At 30.3% G+C, this 12,668-nt stretch overlaps 1 protein-coding gene across 1 annotated transcript in view; it reads right to left on the minus strand.

The window, feature by feature from the left end:
* Positions 1 to 12,668, minus strand: part of CAH9 (Carbonic anhydrase 9) — a 63,281-nt gene that overhangs the window by 16,512 nt on the left and 34,101 nt on the right. The window contains exon 2 of the mRNA XM_088227408.1: positions 5,066 to 5,269. Coding sequence (XP_088083534.1) covers positions 5,066 to 5,269 — 204 coding nt within the window. The remainder of the gene's footprint in view (positions 1 to 5,065; positions 5,270 to 12,668) is intronic.

Below are 12,668 nucleotides of genomic sequence, written 5' to 3' on the forward strand. Positions count from 1 at the left end.
ATTTTATATATTTATTTGACACTTTATATACATATACAATATATATACCTGCATATAAGGGCGGGCCTATTGCCTTATGGCAATTTCTTCCTAGCTACCCAAACCGTTCAGTTTGAGTAAATTATAAATACATGGACATATTGAATCTTACAATTTTATACAAAAATTAAAAACAATGGTTAATTAAAGAATTAAAAATTAACACTATACAATGAAGAGAGGAGAGGGGATGGAAAGGAAAGAATAAGGAACAATTTAAATATTTAGATAGTGACATATTTAACATTTCTGTTAATTGTAATGGGTAACTTATACACGTGTTCTTTAAACCCTGTCATCCGAAACCACGGTGATCAGTATGACCAAGAAGACATATTGGCACATTAAAATATTTTTTTATAACGAATAAAATTTACAAAAATAAAATATTTAAAAAAACAAATGGTTGCTTACTTCTGCAAGGGTGAAGCGAGTAGAGGGGAGGGGGGAGTCTGATACATCTGCAGAAGTAAGCAACCATTTGTTTTTTTTTTTTTTTTTAATTTCTGCGTTCTAAATATTGTTTTAAATGTGCTAATATCTCTTCTTGCTCATACTGATCATCGTGGTTTCGGATGTGACAGGGTTTAAAGAACTAGTATTAGTGCTAAAATGTTTCAATAAAAATGTTAATTTGTGTTATGAATAACTAATACAGCGCATCCAAAATCCCGATTAACCAAGGTCCTAGGAGGCCTTCGTTGATCGGCATCAACTTAGGCCCATAGGGCCGATATAATTAAGCCAAGAGGATAGATTCATTAAGGCCTTCGTTGATCGGCATCAACTTAGGCCCATAGGGCCGATATAATTAAGCCAAGAGGATAGATTCATTAAGGCCCCGAGGACCGAATTTACTATCATTTAACAATCGGCGACCGATGATCATTATTGTTTTACATTACAGATTTTCCACTTTTCAATTTTAATCGCTTACTAATCAATTAATAGATATTTAAAATATCTGTTAATTTTGTGTAATTTTTGTAACATTATTTTAAGTGAGAGATTTTTCTTTACTACATTTAGATTGCTCCGAAAGCAAAAAATCAATTCGAAGGCCCGTAGGGCCGATATTTTTAGGTGTCCGAGATCATAATCAACCGAGGCCCGAAGGGCCCGAAGAATCACCCACTGTTGCCTGGGTCCGTATTCTAATGGGATGTTCAAATTTATCTTTCATTTTATCTACAAAGTAAAATTAAGTAAGAAAAATATAATATGTTTACAATGTTTTTTTCTAAACTCGTTTGATTACAGATTACCGACGAAGATACTTTGAATTTTCATACAAATATACACATTTTCGTAGATAAATATGGGTGTTAGTATATTACCGTCTCGATATTTATTTATTTATTTGGTTTACAAAAAATGAAAAAATAAATAAAATATTAATGTTAGTATATGACCTTCCCTATCTAACTGCAACTAGAGAACTTTTTAAACAAACTAAGCAATTAAATATAACTGAACTCTTTCAACTAGAATCATTCAAATTTATCCATAAATAATTAGCCACTAATTTAATTGTAGACGAAGAACTAAAACTTGTAAAAAAATGTAGTCAACATGGACATAATACGAGAATATCAGAAAAATATCATATGCAACTTTCTAAAACAAGACAAGGACAATCATGACTCAATCAATTTTATTTCTTTAACTCAATCTTTATTCTTATCTTTCACTTAACTTAATCTTTATTATTACTTAAAATGATTTTACACACTTATTTTATATAATTTATGAAAGATGGTGGAGTTCTATAATTGAGAATATATATAAAGAACGTTAGTAATGCTTACTTAAAAAATGTATGTATTTTATGTATTCTTGTTGAACTTCCAAATAAAAAAAAATAAAAAAAGATTAATAAATCAGGGACTGAAATTATACAATAAACTACCACTAGACACTACTCATTTTTCACCAATCACATGTAAACACTAACTAAATACATATTTATATAAAATAAGCAAAATAAATGATTAATTTGAAATTAAATTATTGTAAAAATCAAAATAAAATTCCAAAAATTGTACTAATTAATAATAAAATAAACATGAATAAAATACGTAAATAAATAAATAAAATTAACAATAAAAGTTTTCAAAATTAAATTATTTAAAAAAATTATTCATTAATATAAAACTAATAAAAAAATCATAAAATACTAATTAAACAATAAACAAAATATGCATTGAAACAAAACCAGCAATGTTATGTAACAATAAAGATAGCGTTCATAATCGCGGCGCAGTTAGTGATGAATTGTTCTTTTAACAAATTAATAGGGAATAATAATTAATATTATGTGTTCTCGCGTATTTAAGCGATAAAATGATTTAAGAATAAATAATAAAAATCCATGCGCAGAAGAAAAAAATGGTACCTAACCTAACCTAACCTAACCATTTTAATATTCAGACGAACAAATTAATGAAATAAGTTTAGGACGTATTCATTCACAAAGTGAACTGCAGAAATAATTATGTATTGTTAATTATACATTTACGTATAGTAATGAATTTGACGTAAATCGCAGAAAATAAATTAATAAACGAATTTTCAATTCTTTTTCCATTTCAAAGTCGTTAAAAACGTCTTTCTTATATTTGTCTTTTTATTAACTGGATTTTAAGACATCAAAATATTTATCACCAACATTTAACTGCATTTTGCGAATATCTTTAAAATATGGATAATGTATATTTTACTGCAAAATGGTAATTCACATGTTAATTATGAATTTATATCAATAAATTAACTTCGCGCGGAACTGATAAAATGATTTTGCTTTTAAGACAGTGCAAAGATTGCGGTACAGCATCACCGGAGTCATTAAATGATTAGGTAAGTATACAGAAACATTTAAAGATACTAAATCAAATTGCGTTAATGTTTTAGCCACCATTTTTTAACATAGTAGTCATAATTCAGTTCTGGAAGTTTCTTCCGCTTTGATCAGGATTTTAAATGGAGGGAAAATCATTGGAAAGGTATACAATCCTTGCTAATATTGAAGTGAGTCATTTGAAGAGGCTACCTACATACATTAAAAATATGCCACGCAGTGGTTTGAAAAAACCTCTCATGAAAATAAATTTCCTTATTGGAGAATATTTCTACTGAAATATAATAATAACAGTGGATAGTGGAATCTTATTTATATTTTGTTACTTTGTTTAAAACTATTTTTTTTATATTTCTTTCAAAAACAAACTATGGAAATATTGTTTTTGCGAATCAATTTTATCTGAGTTAACCTAAGTTTACCTAAGTTACCATAACTTTTGCGTGTTATTTTCGGTAAAAGCTTTTCAAAAATAATGCGGGTACATTATTGTTTGGAATAACAAATCCAAATGCTAATAAACTATTCGTTTTCTTTTTTGATAGTCAACTGGAAAAAAGTCAATTTATTTATTTGCCAAACCTTTTTTCCGTTGCGCGTCGGTAGTCGCTGCAGCGCAAAGGTGAAATAATATTTTACTATTGGAAAAATACATTTAAACCTGGCCAGACATTATCAACAACTTTGTAGAAAGGCAATGTCAAGTTTCAAGTTCATAATAGAAAATGGCCGCCTGCCAGGGTGTCATGAGAGTGTACATTTTTTTAATGCTTTAACCCCAATGAGGAAGTTCAGCCTCCGGGAAATTGGATATAAAAAATGTATTCATACGCGCGGTAAAAATGAGAGCATTGAATTCTACCGCAAAGTTTCTTGAAAATGTGAGAAAAAATAAAACGAACTACTCTGCATGACGTCACTAAAATAAACCGTATGATAAAGATGATAAAACCAAAAATAACAGTTAATTACCAAGTGGGCAAAATTGTCAACAAGTGGCGATAATTTTGCCCAGCATGTTTTGCCTTCTAAAATTGTATAAAAATATACAAAAAAAATATGATATTGTTAAAGTTTGTTAAAACTGGGCAAAATAGTCACGTTTGACGGTACTAAAAAAATATGCTTAGTTTGATACACTGGTCAAGATGATTTTTTCTCACGAGTACCTATCAATACGTGCACTTAATGCATTTTTTTATCCTGTTTTCAAATTTGGAATAAGGAACTTCATCCCAACGGGAGTTTGGATATAAAAAATGTTTTCTTGCGCGCGGTAAAAATTAGAGCATAATTAGAGAACTGCAAAGTTTCTTGAAAATGTACAAAAAAAATATAAATAAATATTTTAATAAAAACGCAATAATTTGAACGACGCCGACGCCACTGGTTCATATAAACTAACCAATGATTAAAGAGCTGTGAAGGATATCCGGTTTGCTTACCGTAAACGAATCATTTGGAAGAACTGACAGAGAAGAACCTTTGACGTCACACGCGGAGTTATTTTAGAAATATAAAACTTTAGAAAATCAGAGCGCTGATAATACGATATATAAAAATATAAAAAAATTGCTTAGTTTAATAGTCTATTAACAAATAAAAAAAGACACTGAACTTCCTCATCTCTCCAACATCCATAGAATTTCGTGAAAGCCATGGACAATACTTCTGGTTTCATGTACCTCAAACAGAAGTTTTCGAAAATCAAAGAAATAATATTTGCGGGCCCTTAGTTTCCAGGTGAGTCAGAATGTTCGAATATCGTGCAGTTAAGAAAGCAGAAAGTATTTTTTTTTTTAAAATTATAAATGCTTGTATTCCGGAAACCTTGTGTGATGGGGAAAAACCGATGAATTCAGAAGAAAAAATACTATCAGAATCACATATTTTTCTTTCAGACACAAAAAAAAAGTTTTTTTGTTGCCTAGTGTGATTTATTAACAAATAAAAAAATAGAACCAGCGAACTTCTTAATTCATCCTCCTGGACACTGAAGTTTTAATTGGAGACAGTTAAATGCATGGTTAGACATTTGATTTTAAAAGCTGTTTTATTTATGTACCTACTACAGATTTATTAATTATCTCTTCAGTGGTACCTGCCTATTACGCGTATTACGATATCTACTATATTTTAAATATTATTGATTTAATAATTTGAACTTACCGGAATGCCCATTGTTATGGAATTTGATTGGACCGGGCAGAGGGTTTTGGTAGCCGACCATCTCGATGGCGGGCATACGCAGAGGTATGGCCTTGCGAGCGGAGACGCTGATGGGCGACTGCATTTTCCCCCCGCACCCATTATGGCGCCTCTTCCAACGTCTCTGATCAGCACTGTGATAACCAAATTCACTGCCCCAGGATTCTGAAATAAGGACGCCCGGTTAATCAACGATATTTGTTTATTTATTATATATACGGCCTAGGCCAATTACAACAGTTATATTAAGAAATATATGCACAAGAATCTGGAAAATGAGCATAAAACTATGTAGCAAAGACAAACGAAGGCAATATTACAATATATTCATATACACTATTACCTTACTAAACTAATCCATGCCAATCCATCTTCATCCCACACTGTTTTAGTGGCAAAGAGATTTACGAAAAGCCGGAAGATCCACCCTAAAGAATTCCAAGTTGTGTGACGAATTAACTATAGTCCTTAAAATATAGCTCGATTAGAATGACATTTTTCAGAAAAAGTGACGACATAACTTCGTAGTAACGTCAAAGGAGTTATTTATATTGACACACGAAAAATCATTCGTACCTGGCGTATTAAATTATTTTTTTAATACAATGCTTGACACATAAATCAAAATTAATTAATAAAATCAGCTTTAAAACTAAAATAAACCTAAATATTAACGACGTTCTTACAAGGTTACATCATTTTGCAAAAATGTTAGAGATGGGACAAATTGATCAATGTAAATTGATCGAATAAAAAAATAGTTCATTTGATGTTGTTCATGAACAAAGTATAAACGTCTTATTTTTTGGTGAATAATTGTGTTAAACACACTATAATAGGCTTGTTTTTGCGTTTTTTATTTCGATTTTTGGAAACAGAGTTTCATGATTGCATGAAATAACTGATAAAATCGATTTGATCAGTGATCAGTAATTTCCTATCACTAATGAAATTAGTTTGACGGCTGTCATTCTAATCAAGCTATTTTTTAAGGACTATAATCTACACATTCTGGACACTGGGACATAAAACAAAGCGTTGCTCTTAGAAGATTTGATATGTAGCAGATTATAACTTCAGGTGACATGGTTAGGAACATGAAAATAAATTGATTGCAACAAAGATGAGAAATCACTTTTTTTTATTTTACCTTTTTCTTAAGTTAGCTTATATTACAATACATAGTATATAAACTAATATTTTCTGTTATTTTTCTTACATTTCTATTAACATGATTTTACCGTGCACATAACATTTTAAAAAAAAATAATTCAAACTTTTTTCATTCTTCATACATTTTCAAACCTTCATACATAATACAACTTTGAGATTCTGTTTTTTTTAATGGCAACCTTATTCTATCCTTATGTCTCGTAATATAATTATGAAAAAAAATATTTAGCACTATCTTATTAATGAAGTCTTTGGGTATTCGATTGTTTAGAAATTTAAATATAAAAACCACCATTTTATATATCAGTCTCTTTTTTACTGTTATCTAATTAAGATTTTCTCACATGTTTTCTATTTTATTATACCTGCTTTTCTTTAGCACTATTCTCATGCCTCTATTTTGAAGTATTACCGTTAACTTAGGTTTGCTTACCGTAAACTTAGATCAGTCTTAACTGCTTTGGCATTTATTAGTAATAAAAAAACGCTTATGCTGCTAAATGTTTGGCACTACGTGAAAACATGAATAAATTATTGCACCATCATAAACACTTCCAACTTTTTATTCTCGTAGGAGAATAAAAAGTATACAAGTAGGATCATTTGATCCCCCCGTTCGGATCATGTGTTATTTTTGGATGCTTAGTGAGGAAAAGGTTAAGGGGGTTTTCAACGAATTTTGTCATAAGTTGTGGTCATTTTTTATGCCTATTCCTTAAAAATAAAATAAAGCTCTACTTCTGTAGATTTATGCTTTGGTCTGTTGGACAAAAACGAACTTAAGCGACGTAGTGTCGTAGGTTTACGGATCACGGTTTCTCACAGTAAAGCAAATTTATAATTAATTTAATCATAAATTTAATCATAAAATAATTTGTGTAATAATTAGTAAAAATTTAATTAAGATTAACATACATACATACTAAACTAGAGATAAATAAAGATAGGATTACCAAAGAAAAAAAATAGAGACTTAAAACTCATTGTACAAGGGTTTGAAACTGTACGATGACGAAAACATAAATCGAAAGCCTTTAAATATTTTGAATCAAATTGGAAAATCTGTTCTTGATAAATTTTGATATAAAATATTGTAATAATATTTAAAGATCATCTTATGAACAAACTTAATAAATCATAAAGGAAAAATAAAGGTCTGAAGTTCGCATCCCGGTCTACCACAACTTTATCCCTATTTTCCAAAAGTGAATTATTTTCAATTCGTTGAAAATTGCATCCAAATTGAAATATTAAGGTAAATCATAAAACAGCAAATGTTTTTTTTAATAAGCACCTACATAAATTACATACAAAATTTTAAAAATCCACCGAAACAAAATCCTGAGTGAAATATTTTATATATATCTGATGTAGTCTCATAAAAAAAATATTAATTCACTTAACCATTTGAATCTGAAAATCATTATAATGCTACTATTTTCATTTCTTAGTTCAGCTCTAATTGGAAAAATGTTTGGCAAGTTTGAGATTATCGACCATTTCTTATAATCTTATTGCTCGTTACTTTAACTGCCCGCAAGCGCTTTCTAAGACAAAAATAAAAGCTTTTATTTCCAATCACTTACAATTTGATTCTAAAATGGTTCATTTGAAATTAAGTCTAATCAAAGTTTTATGATTATTATACTTTTTTTTCAAATACCTTGAATAAACTTGAGTGGGTAAATATCAATAATCTTAGCATATTAGAAGAAGTGTTCTCAGTCATTAATTTGATAGGTTTTTATAATACACCGTATCACAAACTAAAGCCAAGTTTAGAATGCTCACCAACAGTATTTTATGATAGGTTTATAAATATAAACAGAATTTAATGAAAATCTACTATCTTAAAATGTTACATGCCAGCCTTTTTTCCGATTCTTATATAATACCTATTTGTGTGCCGGCACAGAATCTTAGTTAAAAAATGTATTAAAATTAAGACGTGCTCATCATTTTAGAATTCGCGTCCATAATTTCCACCAATTTTTGTATACACGACGCAGAGTTTTTTAATCTAAATCCCATTAGGTGTTTGATCTGTATTTTTTTCCACCACAACAGGTCAGGAGGCCCAATAAGAGTGGTTAATTAATGTAACATATGATCAAGCTATGCTGCATTTGGTATACCAATGGAAAAAGGATGACGTAGATGATTGTATAAAACGAAAACAAAGAAATTTGGTCCCGCCCAGCTATTAAAAATATTTTGTTATTGTACATGGTAGCTGGCTCTAAAAAATAATTACAATTAGAAATCCCAGTGCTACAGGAAATTGGATACAAAAAAGTTTTTTTTCACGCAGTAAAAATAAGAGCATTTAATTGTACATCGAATTCGAAAAAATATTAAAATTGATTTTAATATAAATGAACTACTTTTAATGACGTCACAAGTTCTTATAAATCAATCGATGATAAAGTTTTGTGATAGATTTCTGGTTCCCGGGAAGCTAACCCACTAATCAGGACAACTCACCGAAGAGAACTAGTGACGTCACACGCGGAGTAATTATTAAATCGTAGCGGTGATACGACGATGCTTAAAAATAAAATATATTTTGGTTTGGTTTAATGGTATAATAAATACAATTATAAAAATCCATTTCAGTTTTATTTTAATATTGAAGTGCATGTGTGCGAATTTTTGTGTGTGGGGATGCGTGGGTAAGGGAGTTGGGTTTTTGATGGAGGTATGTGAATATGTGTGTGAGTGTATATGGGTGTGAGGGTGGATTTATGGAAAGGGTAAGTGTGTTTTTGATACGAGTGAATAGAAACATCTTAAATTTATAATGTAAAAACAGTTGTATTTTTTATTTTATTTTATATATTGTATGTCTTATTTAGATTTGTCTTAAAAAATGCTATAACAGTTTTTAATGAAAATCTCTGTTGTTAAATTATGACACTTAAAAACGGCGGCGCTTATTAAGATAAAAGTGTCAGATATGATACAGGCACCATGAGGGCAAATCGTCCAGCTAGAACTGTTTTAAAAAAAACATTTTATAAGTTTTTTTAATAATTTATTCTGTATTGAAAACTAAAAATCATATTTATTAAAGTTATGACTATTGTACCGGATGTATTAAACTTTTGGTATATACAAAAATAAGATAGCTGTCCATTTAAAATAACATATAATAATATACGAGCTCTGTACTGACAAAATTTTGATGTTTAATTCAAAGGTAAACAAAAAACTCGTCTGTTCGTAAAAATTTCTAGTTTTTAACATGACACTGTAATAATATTTTCTTGGGGAAATTAATAATTATTTTAAAACACTGACGCGAGTTTTAAATAATTGTAAATATAACTACTGAATATTCTAAATAGATTATCTAAGGGTGCGCTTTCATAAAAAAACATTTAGGCAATGATGCGAGCCAATAATCTAATCAATGTCTCTCACAGAAATAAGTCAAGAAAAATAATATGTTTGTTTTAAAGCCCGGTTTATATGGATTCGAAAACTAAATAGGAAAATGATAAGAGTTTTACTAGGAAATTATTATGTTGCGTAATACATTAATTTAGTTCTATTCGTTTTTGGGCGTTTGAAAAATACAATAAAAGGACTCCTTCTACATACCTAAAAACCATTTTCAAGGTCATTCGGTATTATTACCCTTATTCCTATCGGTTTCGCTCAAACTAAAAAAAAAAAAAAACCACAAATCAAATAACTTAAAGCCATTTCAATTGAATTTGACTCTACCGCTTTCATTGATATTTCTAAATTGCATGACCACATTGCAATTACACGAACTGTAGTAAAAACTGTTTAATTCACTTGAACAGTTTTTGCTACCATAAAAATACAGTTCTCAGTGTGAAATATGAAATGTGAATTATGTTAGTATGTAATAAACCCTAAAAAACCGTGGTTTACAAATTTAAAAAAAATGTGGAGCACAAAAAAAAATATCACTTTATTTTAATATTAAAAAAAATATAAGTTAATTTGAATCATTTAAGTATGTACATAAAAAACCAAAAACAAAATTAAATTATAAAATATACTAAAACAATATTCATATTAAAAACATGTGGGTATACGCAATACTGGGACCGCTACTGCTACCACCTTGGAGTAATAACCTTATTTTATTTATTTAAACGCCTTTTAGGCTTTTACATGTTTTACATACATACATACATACATATAAAGACAAACATGTATTTTACACAAAAGTATAAAAAAATAAGCAATTGTGAATTTTAACAATGAACTATCAGATAACTTCCCGGTTTGAAAAGGTGTTAGACAGGGTTGCATTTTGTCTCCCGTCTTGTTTTAATATATGGTGAATATATCATTCGAAAGGCACTTAACAGCTGGACAAGTAAGTTCACAATTAGAGGAAGGAAGTTATCCAACCTAAGATATGCTGATGACACCACACTTATTGTATCATCAGAGATTGAAATGAAAGAACTAATTGACCGAATAGATGCTGCTAGTTCAGATCTGGGACTCTCAATGAATATGAGCAAAACTAACCTTATGATCATTGATCGAGCTAATAAAGTAGCGCCATTATCCTTACTGCGCAACTTATAAAGAGTCAACAATTTCATTTATCTAGGTTCTCTCATTAGCGATGGCGGTGGGTGTGAAGGTGAAATACGGCGACTGTTGGTATTGCCAAAAGTGCTATGAGTCGGCTGGTGAAGATCTGGAAGAATCGCAGTATCACCATTAACACCAAAAAGAGATTGGTGAAGGCCTTGGTTTTCTCAGTGTTCATGTATGGTGTGGAGTGTTGGACACTGAGGGAATCTGAAAAGACAAAAATCGAAGCTTTCGAGATGTGGTGTTGGCGGCGAGTGCTGCGGATTCCGTGGACGGCCAGAAGTACGAATGGATTTATTCTCCAGGAACTGGACATAGGAGAAAGACTGATTTCCATGTGCGAGAAAAGAATCCTGCAGTTCTTTGGGCATATTTCTAGGTGAGATTCTGATAGTTTGGAGAAAACTATTCTCCTGGGAAGTGTCGAAGGGACAAGGTCACGTGGACGTCAACCGACAAGATGGAGCGGTACAGTCACTGAGTTATCAGAATCATCATTGACGAATGCCTATAGAAGAGCACAAGACCGTTCCAGATGGAGGGAGACTGTCCACAGACGAGCCATGCCTGGAGTCAGGCGTAATCACCATCCTAAGACATGAGGCACGGATTGAAGAGAGCAAAAAATAAAAATGATTTTAAGAAGAATAATAAAAAATAAAAATATGAAGAAAAAACATATTTACATATTAGTATAAAATAAATGGGTATACCCATACATATAGTACATACATATATTGCGGTGGAGAGATCAAAAGTGCAGTTTTTCGTATAAATTATATTTTAAAAATCTTAAAATTAGAAGTTAAAAAAAATAATCGGGAATACAGATATAAGATATATATATTGATATATATATATATATATATATATATATATATATATAAATGGAGTGATGTATGTATGTATGTAGGTATGGAGAAAAATGTGTATATAATTAATGAACACGAAGTTAGCTACAGATTACAGCAATACAACGGACTACAGGTACTTGGATTGAGAATTGCAAGCGCAAACCGAAACCGTCCATAACACGTTTGTTGTTAAATTAAAAACCAAACCAAAAATTTGGAAAGCTTTTGTTCTATGCAACAGAGCTTAAGGGCTTCTCTAGATAATTATTACTCTGAGGCTACTACCAAGCATCTGTGTGGTTTTAAATTGTGTAATAAGTTCTCATACACAAGGCTTTTTTATTTCCGTCAGGATCATAACATTTTTTCAAATTTTATAGTAAAGGTATAAAAGCCAGATAAAAGTTTAATTTCAGAATTTTAACTGATTTATTCTTAGTCTTTCGGTGCATGCAAATCGGGCTTTACTCTAGTCTTCAGTCTCCTGAAAGCTTTAGTTTTTCCCGAAGCTTTCTAGAAAATATTTCGCACGCCAAGTAAAACACTACCCGGAAAAGAATGACAGAAACTTTCCATGTGAAGGAAATACACGCTCACAGTAATAAGTGAAATGTCAATCACTCGTTCTCAATATGTATATTAGTATATTTAACAGTGATGGATTATCAAACATGTAAGCTAACAAAACACATGAATTACTCCAAATTTCATTGAACGATAATATTATATAAGACGTTTACATATTGGTTCCGTGGTTGTGTTGTGGATTCTGAATTAGGGAGTCATGGATATCACTTCTTTACAACAACATGATTTATCTTATCCAACACGGTTATTTAAGTATAACTTAAACGCGAGAAAATTATACTGTTGTGGATTTATGTACTATTCTGATACTAAAAAAACTGTTTTTTGGTAGTCAGATCAGATTATTTGTGATTTCACTTTGT

Source organism: Micrasema longulum, unplaced genomic scaffold (genome assembly GCF_059751315.1).
Source record: "Micrasema longulum isolate JH-2025_06_02 unplaced genomic scaffold, ASM5975131v1 h1tg000501l, whole genome shotgun sequence".
Taxonomy (NCBI): Eukaryota; Metazoa; Arthropoda; class Insecta; order Trichoptera; family Brachycentridae; genus Micrasema; species Micrasema longulum.